This window comes from Sceloporus occidentalis, unplaced genomic scaffold (genome assembly GCF_023333645.1).
Source record: "Sceloporus occidentalis isolate IW3139 unplaced genomic scaffold, rSceOcc1.0.p SCAF_26, whole genome shotgun sequence".
In the NCBI taxonomy this organism is placed as follows: Eukaryota; Metazoa; Chordata; class Lepidosauria; order Squamata; family Phrynosomatidae; genus Sceloporus; species Sceloporus occidentalis.
Window position 1 is genome coordinate 6,510,815 of NW_028317006.1, and position 17,046 is coordinate 6,527,860.

General features: G+C 41.2%; 1 protein-coding gene across 1 annotated transcript; it reads left to right on the top strand.

Annotated features, from left to right (window-relative positions):
• Positions 1-1,421: 1,421 nt before the first annotated feature.
• Positions 1,422-9,352, top strand: LOC149300054 (uncharacterized). The gene is made up of 5 exons (XM_089485526.1): positions 1,422-1,553; positions 3,418-4,155; positions 5,232-5,414; positions 5,952-6,053; positions 9,218-9,352. The coding sequence occupies exons 1-5, from the start codon at positions 1,422-1,424 to the stop codon at positions 9,350-9,352; spliced, it is 1,290 nt and encodes a 429-aa protein (XP_089341652.1).
• The last annotated feature ends 7,694 nt before the right edge of the window (positions 9,353-17,046 follow it).

The following is a 17,046-nucleotide window of genomic DNA, read 5'->3' on the forward strand; positions in this document are numbered from 1 at the left end:
TCTCCTCTCCAGCGAGCGGCGTTTCTGGACTCGTTCATCTATCACGTTGGTCACGTTTTCTTTCCATGCTGTTTGCGTCATGTTAATAGGATTATTATTGAAAAGCAGGTTGCGTAACCCGTGTTGTGTGATCTGCTAGAGCTCCTGCAGGTTACACGTGGCTGTGACATGGTCCCGGTAAGCCTTTAGGCTGCTTATTATGTGAAGGTACCCTGCAGCCTTGATGAGCGGTCTCAGTGCTGCAGAGACCTAGCTTTCTGATTCCAACATTTTAGCAAATCCACAGTCACAGCCGCCCTGTGCAATCCTACCAAGAAATTACAAAGGGTATGTAAAGCTTTTTTTCCTCCCAAATACGACATTAACGCTGTAAATAGCATCTTTTCTCTATTAACAACAATTGCCCGTCTCACTGATTGAGGAAATCTAAGCATATTTTCTTAAAGGGATGGCCCTCAAATCCTCAATAGCTTTGCAGGAATACATTCACATCAGCACAGGTCTCCACACGCAATATATTTAATTAAGTAGATAGGTAAGTCCACCATTGCAGAACTCCACATCCAAGCGTGCAGCCTGTTCACACGCATGTCAGGACAAGGAAAGCTTTATTTATGATCATGGCCATGAGAATTAATTTCATTTAAAACACTGCATTATATTAAACTCCTTGACCTAATGATATACGCTAAAGGACTTTCTGGCCTGATGTGAGACTGTTCCATTTATTATCTTTCTTTGAGCGACATGCGTCAACAGTATCTTAAATTTCATGTGACTTGCACACCATCGATATGTATCTGTCCCACCTCTTTATATGAAAGGGATGTATTAAGTATCTTAGATTTCTCTAAGTCAAAAAAGTTGGAAAGATCTCTATAGGCATTTGATTCCATTGGGGTCCAATGTATTTTTACTGTATATTGTTGCTATTAAATAGGAAGCACATTTCCATTTGATGAGCTTCCCAGTGGTGTCCCCATTTAGGTCAAGCTGTGAAGAGTGTCTGATTACTGCTTAGTGATGGTTTCATTTAAAAACAGAATGCAGACCATTTCCCTGTAATATCGAGGTAGTGAAATATAGACCTTCATACATGATGAGCCCTGAACTATTGTTGACACAATTGATCTGCTGAGATCTTTATATGTCACCAATAATGTCAATTGGGTGTCAAGGACATTGCCATATTGATTATAGCAATCTTGGTAATGCAGTCAACTGAAGGTCATTTATTTTCTCATTGAGCTGTTGAAGCTGGTGAATATTGCCAGTCACAATCATTACAATTCTAACATTTATGTGGTCCTTACACTGATCCTTATACTGATCATTTTTCGATACTACGGTGTCAAAATGTATAAAAGTGTATACTTGGCGTTCTGCCATGGGCTCTTTCAATGTCCAGCTTTAGATTTCAGATGAGTTTCCTGGATGATGTCCCGTTCAAACTTCATGATGGACTTAATCAGGTTTCTTCATCTGAAGACCGGTCTCTATCCCCTTTGGACATCAATGTGCCGGACTGCAGCGAGATATTAGATTGCACCGTGGTGAGTGAGCAAAACTGCGCACTATTAGGAACCTTTTTCTGCACGCCAGCTAACGCTCCTATTACTCTACCGGTATTATTGTGGTAATCACAGAAAGCAGAAGCACTTGCTGCAAGGTATATTCACTGGCTAGCTGAAATTTGTGGAGTCCATGCTTACCTGCAACTGCATTAATAACAGCTGATAACTTACATATAGGAGTGTTCAGGTTTCCTCTAAATTGAACAACTGAATTTTAATGCCACCTTGGTGAAAGGTATCTTAACTTTCTCAGGTTCTTTCTGATCGTGTGATCTTTCACCTGTTATCAAAGTGCATATTGGTGTTGGTTGCTTTTGAGAAGGTGTGTGTGTATGTATGTGTGTATGTGTGTATGTGTGGGGGTGACTTTAGGATAGGACATTGAAATACGTTAAGCTGTGTGCTCTTCTTTCTTACTTATGCGTGAATACCAGCAGCTTATTGCACATTAAAACACTTTATATTTATTCTTGGAGTGTGAAGCCTGAATATTTATTTGCTCCTTTTAAACTGCCACAATTAGACAGACACTTATTAAATAGGGTATTTTTTACAGCCATTTTAACCTGTAGGTGGCGCCATCATGCTTACATTAAATAAGGATGGCATAATCTGTGCTCGCTGACCATTTTTAGAATTCTCATTTGTCAGTTATTGAAATGAGTAAACAAAAGAATCTAAGCTTGAGATAATATACATGAAAAGTATGTCTTCCAGGAAAAATATGATAATAGTAATTAATTGTAATTTTTGAAAACAAAGATTATGTGTTTTAGTGATTTTTTCCCCTTTCTTTCATAGAAGGTTGAGTAGGTCACTAAACATCCGATTATTCTGAATGCACGATGCCAACATCTATGGTTTAACTGATATAATGTATGTTTTTATTCCAAATCCGTGAAATCCCACTTTTTTATTAGCCCAGTATGTTTACATTACATTACATTACTTTTATTTATAAAACGCCGGCAGATTCCTTAGCGCTGTTACAGTCGGAAGAACAATTTAGAAACACATACAATAACACATACAGTAACAGACTGGTGCAAAGGAGAAGAGGGCCCTGCTCTGGCAAGCTTACAGGCTACTGGATATAAGTATTCTACAGCCCTAAAAGTAACAATAACGTGTAAAGAAAAAACAGAAAATATTTAGAAATAAAATACATTAATACTTTTTATGTGTCTTATCTGCATAAGTAACTAGTAATAAGTCGCAAAGTCACATTTCAAATCTCTTGGTAAAGCATTGCCTGCCTAACCAGTCATTACAGCCCCAGAAAAACAAAAGTGTCCCTTTCTGAAATGTTGGGGCATATGCTGTTCATGGTAGTTAACACACAGCTCTCCAAAGCTCCTCCTGCTGTCAGGGACATTAGATTGAAATATATGTCCTTGATAAAATGTGCAGTGTCCCCTACAACTTGCCTTTATGTTATGCAAATTGTAATCTACTGTGAATTCAGAGGGTTTAATTGGGGTTGGTATATGGGCCACTTTTTCCAAGAACGATTTTATTTCTACATGTTGCTGACACTCACTTATAAAGTACTTCCCTGCATGATGGATGAATAGACTTGTTTAAGTGATTTAATTTTGTGAGTTTATACATCCATCATAATGGTGGGAAGCATTTTTTAGGTGGTGGTCAATGAAAACGTGGCTGATGTATGAAGCCTACCTTTCACCCTTCAACTAATTTACACATATGAAGGGCACTAATACGTAAAATGTAGGATTTTTGGAGCAGACATGATGATGAATGTCTAACCGAACTATCTCAATTAATATTTCTGTTCAGTGATTCTATCATTTACCACTTAAATGTGTCTTTATATTTATAGCCTGATTTCTCAATGGAGAGAAAGGTGCTGGACTGGGTACATGGCATTTACAGAAGAAACATCCCCACCACTGATGTCAGGCCCTCAGCTCCACCATACTGGATGGTCCAAGATGGAAAAGGCATCACCCCACCTAGACGTAACAGTCCTCAACAGAGGTCGGTCCTGCCCATGCATAGATGCAGGAGTTTTAGCGCTTCAGATGTCCATCCTATCCATGTAAGAAATAGCTGGATCACACAGGAAGGCTTAGAGAATGGTGGAATGTTTGAGGAAGATGGGTACTCCGAGGATGACGAGTACTCTACCTCTGAGGACAGTGAATTAGAAGCCCGGCAGAAAGAGACCAGATCAAGAGTTTGCAAGTCGAGTCCCCAGCCACAGAGAGCACCACGGCCTCAAACGTCTCCCTTTGTGCCTAGCCCTCCATCCAAATGCCGCTGCCCTAGGCATGAATCTCCACCTTGCAACAAAAAGAAAAGGAAGTCAATAACCCTACTGAACAGCACCAAGAGTGAGCTTGAAGCAGCTAATGAAAGGATTGCAGCTTTGGTCCATCCCCACAAGGGTGTCACAGAAGGAAGGGGGCTTACACAAAGCCAACACACTAGGAGCAGCCGCTATTTGCAGTCCTTCACACCCTTGCCACCTCCTCCTCCTCCTCATTGTTGCTGTTCTAAAAGACCCTACAGTGCTGGCTCGATCCCACCTATACGCTGCCACAAACCCACCACCATGGTAAGATGTGTAGTCAGACTCACTGGCAGTACTGGTTTTGCCGTTAGGCTAAATGGCCTGTGTTTGTTTCCGAGATAAAAAAAATAAAATTATCGAGTTATTATAATCAGACTGGGGTACATTAATTTATTACATTTTTTTTTATCGAGACAACGTGTACTATCACATAAGCTTTCAGGACCCCTGTCTTCAGGCTCCTTCTGCATTTTTTCCCCATTTTGATCCTGTAACAGGTCCTAATTAAAGATTCTTGCGTGGGATCTTTATGGCTATATCCATTTTCTTTCACAAGAAGTGAAAAGTGAACTTTTCTTGGGTGTAGACACTATGCACAGCTAAGTAAACATAGAATTTGACAGCAGATAAGAACCTGCTTTAAAAACCCAAAATCAATCTTTCTGTCTTAAAATCAGAATATCCATATGACTATCCCATACATGTTTACATTCTCTCACTGTATTAGCCTCTACCATTTATGCTGGTAGACTGTTACAATTATCTACCACCCTCTCAGTGAAACTTCATTACATTATACCTTAGCTTCTGTCCTTCGAGGTTTAGACTGTGACCTGTTGCAGCATTTCTCCTCCTTTGAAATATTATTCCTTCCTGTACTTTAAGTCATCTTAAGTATTTAAATGTTTCTATTATACTTTCACTCTTCTTTCCTCCAAGCTATACATATTAAGATCCCTTGTTCACTCCATTTTTAGCACCCTTCTCTAAACTCTCTCTCAAGAATATTGTCAACATATTTCCTGAGTTAGAGAGAAGAGGAAAGGAGAAGTAGGTGTTATGCACACAATTTAGCACCGGGGCATTAGTAACTAAACAGGGTAAAAACAATGCTTTAAACCTATTGTGATGACACTGGTGGCCACTAATGTATCTGTTATGCAGATTATCTGAATTTTCAAACTGTTGTTGAGAAGCATACATCTTTCTATCATTAAACTCCCTTATCGATACTTTAGGAATCAGAACATAAAGATGTTTCCTTAGGATACATTTTAATTTGAGTGATATTCTACTCTAGGAGTGGTGGCATAAGATAACAAATTATTGGTGTTTTCTAGACCCTCAGCCCATACTGCTGTCTACCACCTACCAGGAAGAGTCTCCAAGACACTTCAGGGGATGTTTTGCAAGCTCTTAGCCAGGAAGAACAAGAGGTCATTGAGGCTGTGACATCGTTTGGATACCCACTGCGCAGGGCAATGCTTGCATTACAGAAAATGGGAGGACAGAGTCTTGAACAGGTTAGTAGCCATACTCAATTAAGGCCCGTTGACCGTGTTTTATCTCAGGTTAGTGATCCAGCTTTAAACAGAAAGACACTGAGTGGGTGGGATTGGGACAATAGGTGATCAACCTATTAATCACGATAAATCGGGAGAAAGGAAGATCTGAGATCCATACTCCAAAGGCGTAACTTATGCTAACTCTGTATTTATGCCTAGAAACAAAATGTAACAAAAATGTAGTGAATTTCCACAGAAACTGAAAAGGCTTCTCAAAAATGATGAGCTGTTTTCTGTGTATAAACCTTCAGACAAAAATGGGACAACACCTTTAAAGGTAGGTCCCTCAAAAACTTTATCTGGGTTTTATGACACAGTGTACAGAGATATGCTCAATACCACGTTGCATGCAGTAAAATGTCACGGGGATCAAAGAGCTTTTGTATAACGCTGCCTGTCTCCTGGCCGATGGAGCAGTCTGAAATCTTGATTGTAACCGTCCCTCAAGGACTGAAGTCTGATCGCAGGTTTCTTTTTCTCTCTCTGCGTCTTTAGGTCCTAGGGTACCTTGGAGCCACTGACCGCCTTTGTAAGCTTGGGTATGGAGAAGCTCTGGTAGAAGAGGCTATGGAAATGTTTCAGAATTCTGAGATAAAGGTATCTAAGCATATGTAATATTATCAACCATGTTTGGAATATTTTAGAAAAAACCTTCACCTCCATGTTTTGAAGATGGGCTCATTTTGAACCGGTACAAGGAGACAGGAACAAGGGGTCACTAGGGTTACACCGGGCCCCCTAGAGGCATGGGCCCCGCCGCAGCTGTGACCCCTGTGACCCCTGTGACCCATCTAGTCTGCCTGTTTGTTCTGCTCTTAAGACTCAAACCTTAATCTGCCCTTGATCTCCTCTCAGATTTAGGATAGCCATAAGCATATCCCATGCATGTTTAAATTCCCTTACTCTATTAACCTCTACCCCTTATGCTGGGAGGCTGTTCCAGCAAGTAACCAGTAACTAGGTTCATTTATAAAGGATTTAAAATAGATTTATATAAAGGATTTCCAGATTTACGCTCATGAAAACCCTACTTCTTGAGTTGGTAAATCCTGCACAGCTTTATATGATTAGAAGCATTGATTTGTATCGTGGTTTCCTAGGCTGACTTTTTTTATACTAGTTTCTCGGTCTTTGGTGTCATCATCCTGTGTCAGATTGGTTAATGACACGATGACAAGTGTGGGAAAAATGTTCATTTCCTGTTTGCGTGAAGCACAAATCCGAGGTCAAGCTTAGAATGGAAATGCAGATGGTGTGCGAGAGGCCCCATATCTCATGGAAACTTATCCCACCCCGCAACGTGAGGTTATTGAATTAGCTTTAGCTGATTGAAAAAGGACTGTATCCCGCGGGATAATTTAAAATCACACACAATAACAAACCGGTACAAAAGGAGAACAGGTCCCTGCTCTGGCGAGCTTACAATCTAGTTGGTGGACACCATAAAGGGCTCTTTCTAGTATGTGTTAGACCCTCCAGGCATGACAGAAAAAGGAAGGTCAGGATTGCATTGATATTGGTGATTCCGTGACCAGACCTCAAAAATGTAACCCCTGGTCACAATGCAGAAGTATATCAATGATAAGAATAAGAAAGGGTTACAACATGATGAGGGTAGATGGTCCTGGATCTACAGAGCAACCAGAAGATAAGCAGTTAAAAATATTTCAGACATGCACAATGACTCACAATTAAAGTATCCCCAACTCAGTGCTGTTATTAGAAGCGGACTTATTACTTATTATAAAGAGACCGTCCATCAAGAAAATCATTAGAGCCAAAATCCAGGGACTTCAGCCAGGATTTAACCTGCTGCCATCCAGAAACAACAGCACAGATAGAAGAAAGGGAGACAGAGCAAAGCCCGGCGCAAATAATATCCATCTACTCTAGGTGGCTGAAGTAAAGAGGTTTGCGGGGGCCAACTAAAAACAATAATACATATGCTCACTTTTTATAAGTTATACTGACATAAAATAATACTAAATTACCATAGCCATTTTTTCATGGTCTATTCGAACAATTGTTTTTTTGATGTTTGATCTGCTCATTTGGCAGAAATACCTATACTGGGTATACAGAAATTACATTAAACCCCCAGGAGCGTCTGGGGAGAAACGCTAACAAATGTATCTAAAATTAAAATAATGTTTTTGCATAATATTCAATAAGTTTCAAGCAGACATGTTGGAACCTCAGATATCATGCAGCGATACCTGCTGCTTTATTGTACTTTACTGTCTTGTGATGCCCCCACAAAGCACACATTGGGGGGAGACTTTACAACTGTGACAAGTTTCCCATAAAAATGAACCGATATAATGCCAGTAATGTGAAAAAAAGTATTGTTTAATTTATATATAATATTTTTATCAAAACTCCAGTAGGAGAGCCCCTCAAATATTTTTGTCTGTGGCCCCTAAAAGCCTAAAAAACTGCACCACTTCATCCTCGCCCCTCGCTCCTTTTTACAACCTATTGGGCTGAAACCCCAAGACTTCTAGAGGACCCTGATATTTGCAAGGTTTATGTTTACACATATATTCTTTGCATGGCTTCAAGAGTTAACGTTCAGCCATGCACATGTCTTGATTTGGTAACTTAAACTATAAATGGTTTACTCCCTCCCAAATGAAATGCTTCCAGAACAGGCTTTTGTAGGGTTACTTAAAATAGTTTGAGGGTGGTGGTGGTGGAGGGAATTGGTTTGCATTCCAATATTAGTAACAGCATTTTTCTAAGAAACCTAGAATAACTCAGAAGAGACAGCGCTGGTATGAAACGCGGGGCGGGTGTATGTAACGGAGAGAGATGTATACGTCAGTATAGAGCTAGAAATGTTTGAGATGTGACATACTATTCCATCCATATATTTGGCCAACACAGTGTATAGGGACACTTTCTCAACACATATTGGTTAAGTATAAATTACCATAGGAACCATCAGAATACTCCAATCATCTGGCATACTTCATTGATTCCTATAGTGATATGACTGTGTTTAAACCTTTGCACCAAAATGACACAATTTTAAAAGGGGCCTTATAACCATAGCAACCGATGGAATGATATGATCAGCAAGAATATTGGATGGTAATACAACCATTTTTCAAACTTTGCATCAGGACCCATTTTTATACGTGATCTTAAATGGGGGGGGGGGGGTTATGCCAATTGGAGGCATGGGTTAAATTTATGCAGAGTGAAGAAAGAATTCCCAAATCGTAAATCAATTAATTTGCGTTTTCGCTACACTTAAGGGTTAATGCTTTATATGTACAACTCCCAACCAACAGATCTTCATATGGGGTCTTCACTTTTATTCAAAGGTCCAGGTTATTGTTTGTATTCCTACATCATTAGCATGCAGTTATTCACATGAATACATGCAACCCAAATCATGTAAGTGACCTCCATCCTTATTAATTAAGGCGAATAATGTTCTGCTTTGGAGTCATGACAGTTTCATAAGTGTGCAGTGCAGGTATTTTTTCATATTCGTGTAGCCTTCTTTATGTTGACCAGTTCTGGACCAGTATGTCTGCACTGTCTATAGGCAATTCATTGGGGGCTATGTGAGGACCACTGTATGGGAACTAGGTATTGAAGAATGGAGACAGCCCAGTACTAATCACTGCACATAACATGCACATAACATAACACTTGCACAGCCATATCAGATTAAAGGATTGTTTAGTTTGTTAAACAGAGTTGTGTGAAACGGATGTTTATAAATTGAATAATCCTTGTGATCTTCACAGGCTGCGGAGTTCCTGCGTCTCCTGCTCCAGTTTAACGACATGGGCTTCCAACAGGATGACATCAAAGAGGTTCTCCTGATCTATGACAATCACAGAGACCGCTCTCTGGAGGAACTCATGATGAGAGCTCAGTAAGCACCAGGAATCCCCAGCATCTGTCTGCAGACACCACCCTGGGAGAAGGAGGACAGCTCAGTGAATTACGATGGCAGTAAAGGACATATACAGAACATCAGCCAAAGCAAGCTAATGAGGAAAATCACACGCTTTCCTTAGCTTTGTATCTACAAATGTATAGAGCTGTCCTCTATAACTAGCACTGTTTATGTTGGAATATTTGCTTTTCATATATATACATAGAAACATAGAATTTGATGGCAGATAAGAACCATTTGGACCATCTAGCCTTCCTATTTTCCCCGATGTAAAGACTTAGACTATGCATCTAGATATATATATATATATATATATATATACTGTGTATATATACTGACTGTATGTATATATATATATCAACCCATATTCACAGCACTCCTGCTTTAAATGTTCAGTGCCCCGATGTATTTAAACAGCAACAAAATATCCACCAAAAACACTCACGGGTCTTGTATCAATAATAGCAATTTTATTGCTTACTGCGTGAGTGCTTCAAATTATCGGTGGATATATATATATATATATATATATATATATATATATCTATCTATCTATCAGTATATGCACTACCATGACAATAATAGCTTACTATTGTTATTAAATAAAATTCTGTGGAATTAAGTGTCCGAGTCTCATTGTTTTTACTAAATTCTCCAAGTGAACAGGTTGAAACTTCTATATTGATAATGCCACTGAAACACCATTGCACAGTTAAAGGGGTCATTTAAATTTGGGACAAATGCTATTTTGTTTAATAGGTTTAGCCTATTAGTCCCAGCTCTAGGGTCAGGTGAAGTTTTGTTTACAGCAAACATCCAAAAAGCATTCCTTGTCAGAGATGCTTTTCTTACAAACAGGGCCAGATTGACGATCATGATGTCTTCCTGGCACTTTAAGTCCAGCAGCCGCTTGATGAAGTATTAGTGGCCAATGGCTGGAAATGCTCGGCCGCAAGTTACTTTTAATGCCAGCTAGAGCGGCAGATTGGGTGAGTATGGGGTAGATGGCCAGCAGCCCACCCGCAATCTGCCCTATATATATCAAATGGCCAGTCCTGATCTGCTAATAAAGACATTACATAGTAATCTGCCACATCTGCAGTATTACCAAAACACTGTTTTAAGAAGATATATATTTTTTTATAAAAATTGTATCTTGTTCCGTACATCTCCTACATAAATAAGTGACATATGTACTTTACAATCAAATACTGACCAAAAACTTAAAATTGAGGACACCCCTTTCAGCCATTGTTGCATTACAACTCCCATAATCCTCAGATGGTGACCAGAGGTACAGTTTTTAGCATCTTCAAGGACATAAATGAATCCAGCTGAATGATCAGCACACGGTTATTTCCAGGAGACATGGCTGATAGTAATGTTAGTGAATTTTTGTGCTTTTTTGGCCGATGGTGTTTCCTTTGAAGAATTTGCTGATTTCTGTACCCCCTCCTCCTCAGCCCCAAATGAGAATACTTTTCCTCCTTCCGTGTCAGGATTGCTTGGGCCCTTATATGGCCAGTCCAGTCTCAGCATCTTTCATGCCAAGATGAGGTCACTTCTTTATAGTTTCAACATGTGAACTTTCAGGGAGATAAAAGCGAGGCACAGGTTGAATTTTAACAGACTGCTGTCAGAGACGGTTATGTGCCATGTAACCATTTCCTCACTGACATCTCTGCCCCTATGTAATGCCGTGCGGCTGAAATAAAGTCATAAAAATATCTTTTTCCAGAAGTAATGTAATTGTGTCCTACTCTTCCTGGAAAATAACACAGATTCCCTAGATTTTGGGAAGTAGAACTTAACAGTCTGTTTTACATCCACTTTCTGTTCTAAAGAACACGCGCTCTGTTCAACAGGAGGTCCATCAGCAAAGGTTTGCTGGGTTAAAGGTATACTTTTATTTTTACTGTGTTTGTGGGGGGTAACAGCTGAAAAAGATTATTCTGGCCTGTAATGTCTCTTCATAATTCAGCTGCTATGTGCTCTGTAGTGCATATCATGGCTGTGTCTCTGTTACATTAATGCTTGTTCTCCCTTGTAAGTGTATGGGGGGATTTATCAGAACCTCCCATCCCCTATACATTGTCCTCTTTCCCCACCTTGCAGGAGATGGCTTGCCACTGCACAGGTGCTCTATAAGGTTCCACTCCACGCCACTTTAATATGAGTTCTTGGTTTGTGGGGCTGCATAGGGGCTCTGGAGCACCACTTTAGTACCGAGAAATGAAATGTTTAAACCAAGGTTACCATAAAATACCATGCAGATATTAGATCACTAAGAGATAAGAGCTAGGTAACATGTAGCAAATACCTGCGCCTCCTCCTCCTCCTCCTCCTCGCCACCTATTTCATGGCACGTTTGTCACCAGCTGCTTGTTATGTACTGCTCCTCACCACCACCTCCTCTTCTTATTTCTGTGACTGCATCATGGTGCATGGAAAGGGCAGAAGGAGCTGCTTTCATGTGGCTATACATCACTAGTGCTTTCAAAACCCTGGAATTGGCTAGCTTTATTGACGATTTGATTCAGTAAACAATTTTGGTGATTTCAGGAATAATTTTAATTTTGCTTACTGGGCAGTGACCTCTTCCTTTGGATTACATTCTAACCAGAAGTTGGAATAATTTTAACTGAAAATGAAAAGTTTTTGATTGGAACATGTGAACTATAACATCAGGGAGCAACTGCGTGTAGGACGGGGCTCCAGAGACAGCACCTTATGGTGTTGAGACCCTACAACCAGCCCTATATGCAGTGACCAGGCCCTACGTACTTGGCCCATAAATCTTGAGGCATCAAGATGTCTTGTGTGTAGTATGATTAATTTAGAAGTTTAATTATATTGTAGCAGCCAGGAGGCATCCGTAAATAACCCCCAGAGAAGCTTAAAATCTATTTTAGATGAAGCTCTGAAAGAGAAAGGCCCAGGATTTACCGCACGCTGTGCAATTATAACCACTATGTTTACAGCTGAAATCTAGGAACTGTTTTCCAGTGTTTTTCCATTAAATTATGTAATAAATATTTACTGAGAACACTATGTAAAAAATGAATTTACTAATAAATACTCATTGTTTAAACTATATTTATGCGATGCATACTGTTCTTCACAACGTGTCAAATTCTTGGCTTGTTTTGCAGAACAGGGGACAAATGGACAGTGGAGGGTGTTTTGGACCCTCAGGGTCTTATGTTTTTTTAATTAAGGTGAGCCTGTGATGAATTTGTTCTGCTGGGTAGATGTTGTGTCTTAGATCACCAGATGCCGCATACATAGAATCAATTTTCCAAACTAATATACATTTCACACAGGTGTATACATCCCGAGTGTCCCTCTTTAGAAGAGACAGTCCCCCAACCCCCTTTGTCCCTCTCTCCTCCCTCTTTTGTACAAGCTTAGAATTCTACTTCTGATAAGGCCTGCAACCATAGGGCAGGGCGGCATGAGGTTGTGGGGGCAAATAAAGGTCACTGTTATAATAGCTAAGTATAGGCTGTGGGGTCATTGAAGGGTCAGGTAGTTCAATAAAAAAAAAAAAAAAAAAGTGAAGCTTATATAATTTTGTTTGCGTTTGCGCATGCGCTAGCGCTTTGCCGCGTTTTTTAAGTGTCGCGTGCGGCCGCATGCCTGCCTCGCGGGTGCTTTGCACGGCGCAATGGGCGGGAAAATCACCTATAAATAGGCTGTTTTGACGGACTGGTTTCACTTACCTGGCTTTCAGCGGAGCCGATACTGCACTGACCTCTGAGTCTGGTGAGCAGTGGCGAAGCTGACAAGCTGAAGAAGCGATGGAGCAATTAATGAAGATGCGCCCTCCCACCCTCCCTGTATTTTATCCTCTTCTTTGTCGTGGCTTTTGTCGGGGTATAGTTATCCTATAGCTTTAGGGTGAACTGTAAGTTTAAGTTATGCCGGCTGGCAAGATTAAGTGATTTAAGTAGGTTGCTCTGGGCTTGTGCCAAGGGCTTATTATGTTGTTACAATGGTTGCAAATCAGTTCGCTACATTTGAAGTTTGTATGTTTGATAAACTAAATAAAAGCCACGGCCTGTTTCATCCAAGCATGGTGTTTGTGTTTTATTTATATAGGAATAGTTTATGTTGGTTGTTATATATATGGTTAATGTCCCTTACAACCTCATGTAAAAGTCACAATAATGTGTATAGAAACAGCATTGTTTATCCAATTATATAAATTAATATAAATACACTCCATACTAATTTATGTATTTACCTGTTAATCTGTACCAATAGGTAATAAGCCTTTTATACGCATAGAGATGAAGTGAGTGTGCACTTGACTCCGTGCAGCATTGGTCTGAAATCTCAAGGCGAACAAACAGTTTATGCATCTCTTTAGGTGATAGTAGACCTATTTGCATTGTGTCCTTTCTGTACATGCCACTAGGTATTCACCAAAACCTGTAACAAATGGGTTAATTTCAGTAATAGTTGTCTACCAGATTTTGTCCAGAAATACTCCTGTTTCCACTCACAATCTCTCCCCAGTAAACTGTGAGCAACTCTATGATACTTACTTACTGATTAAAGTCTTATCACGGTTACAAAATAAATTGGGTGTTCTGCCACTGGTGCTATTGCAACATTGTTGGATATATTACATGACATTTATTTACAAAGTGCCAGCAAATTCTTTAGCGCTATTACAATCGGTAGACAGTGAGAAGAAACAATAACTTCGAAACTGACAGCATAAAGAATTGACAAATGCTAAGACGCATTGGTACAGAAGAAGAAGGACCTGCGAGTCCTGCTCGTGTAAGCTTACAATCTAGTAGGTTGAGTGGAATGAGACAGAAAGAAAGGGATATAAAATTCAACTAATGTGTGATGTTGCAGCAGATTTTGTGTAAGGTTAAAGGTGCTGTTCCACTTAGCAGCAACACAAGGTTATGGCCAAACCTTTGGGTTGAGCAGCTCTCCTGCCACACAGGTGCCTCAGTAATGGTGTCTAGGGAAAGGTTTAAATGGCTTGAGAGTCTCTTTTGGGTTAAAATGCAGTGAAAAATTAGCTAGTGCCCGACAAGCATTGACGTAGTGGCGGGTTGAGCAATATATAGCCATACAGTGTGAAATCCCCAATATTTATGCCTTAGATAGGTTTTTTTAAAAAATGGTATTCACTAGGTATGTGCTTAATTCAAGTTTTGTTTTGTGTTTTATGTAATTTGACCTTAAAAGAAAATAATAAAATTGCAGGTTAAATTTCTTACAGGTTAATGATAGAGGGTGCAATTAATGTTTTGTCTAAGTGAAACGGCACATTTAATGTAGAGTGCGTTGTGTCATCACCTAAATAAAGAGCAGTTTATTTGTTTTCTGTACAGTGATATACATTGAGTCCGATAATAATAATAATAATAATAATAATCTTGATCCCTACATTATGGGTCTGTTTATGACCGCTGTTTGGAAAACAAGATGGCTGCTCCCAGAAGTAATATTTTATGTTAATATAAAACGTGATATAAAGTCTGTCCTTTCAGAAGACAATCAGCAATTATGCCACGAGTCTACTCCCCATTTAAGGGATAAATCAGTTAATCTCAGTCTAAATTTAGAACTCATATTTTCAGAGCTGTGGGTTCAGCTGCAGAATGGAAGCCGCATCTATACGAATCCCGCTCTAATTCTAATTTCTCCTCCTCCATATCGCCCGAAGTGGCCTTTTAGTTCTTTCAAAGCGAAAAAAAATGTACGCCTTCACATCGACCTGTCAATCAAACTCACATTAGAGCAGGGTGGCAAGATGGGTCCATTAATTGTGTATTTTAGGGTTGTCTTGGATGATGCATGTTTTAAGTGCCTCTGGTTAAAGAAGTCATCTGGATAAGTGCTCCAAAACCCTATCCCAAATAACAAATACAGATGACATGGAGTCGGGGGACAAAACATAATATATTGCATAATAGCCTTCCTCCCAAGTTCACATAAACAAAGCACAAATATATTCAGTAAAATTATAGGTTTATCTTGAATAACATTGTAGCAACATTGCTGGCCAAAGTTTAATGTGTAAAGGTCATATAAAAAAAGAAAACAGCATTTTTAATTGGCAATTTTAAAAGTAAAACATTACCGGTATATGCTAGGGTCAATATATACCGTATTGGCTCGGATATAGGCCGCCCCCGTATATAGGCCGCACCCTAAAAGTTTGGTGCTTTTTAAAAGAAAAAGTTTTTTTAATAGACATGCTGCCACTCTGTCCCCCCCCGCCCGAGATATGCTGCCACTGTTCTCCCCCCCGAGATATGCTGCCACTGTCCTCCTCCTCCCCCCCGAGATATGCTGCCACTGTCCTCCTCCTCCCCCCCGAGATATGCTGCCACTGTCCCCCCCCCGAGATATGCTGCCACTGTCCTCCTCCTCCCCCCCGAGATATGCTGCCACTATCCTCCTCCTCCCCCCCCCCGAGATATGCTGCCACTGTCCTCCTCCTCCCCCCCGAGATATGCTGCCATTATCCTCCTCCTCCCCCCCGAGATATGCTGCCACTGTCCTCCTCCATCCCCCCTGAGATATGCTGCCACTGTCCTCCTCCATCCCCCCTGAGATATGCTGCCACTGTCCTCCTCCTCCCCCCCGAGATATGCTGCCACTATCCTCCTCCCCCCCGAGATATGCTGCCACTGTCCTCCTCCTCCCCCCCGAGATATGCTGCCACTATCCTCCTCCCCCCCGAGATATGCTGCCACTGTCCTCCTCCTCCCCCCCGAGATATGCTGCCACTGTCCTCCCCCCCGAGATATGCTGCCACTGTCCTCCTCCCCCCCGAGATATGCTGCCACTGTCCTCCTCCTCCCCCCCGAGATATGCTGCCACTCTGCACCCCCCCCCGACTTACCAGAGCAGACTCCCGGGTGTCTTGCGGGGCCGGCGGGGGACATCTACGCAATACGCGTATACAACTTCCGGTGCCGGTACTCAGCGGATGTGCCGGCACCGGAAGTTGTATACGCGTATTGCGTAGATGTCCCCTGCCGGCCCCGGGAGACACCCGGGAGTCTGCTCTGGTAAGTCTTGAGGGCAGAGGTAAAACGCATCGTGCGGACGTTCACCGGCTGCGGCAATGCGCATAAACAACCTCTGCTGCCGCCACGTCTGCACAATGTGCTTTAACAATCTCCCTTGCCGGGACTCCCCCCGTGGGAATTCCCGGCAAGGGAGATTGTTAAAGCACATCGAGCAGACGTGCCGACAGCGGAGGCTGTTTACGCGCATCGCCGCTGCCGGTGAACGTCTGCACGATGCGCTTAGACAATCTCCCTTGCCGGCATCCCCCCGAGGGTATCAGAGAGTAGTATACGGGTCCCCTGCACCGCTGCGGGGGATCTGTATCCTAACCCTGCTGCCTGCCCGGCGCCCGGAACTGCATGTCCCGGGCGTCGGGCGCTAGACCCCGAATATAGGCCGCACCCCCACATTAAAGACTTAAAGTGGGGGAAAAAAGTGCGGCCTATATTCGAGCCAATACGGTAGTTCAGCTGTAGGACAAAAAAGTTCCCATGGATTTAATAAATGTTATATATGGATAATAATCATCCTCTGCAGTTGTTCTGATGACAATGTTAAACCCTATGCACATTTTGGACAGACGTATTCTCAGGGATTCTTAGAGACATCTTAGTGTAAGAAAAA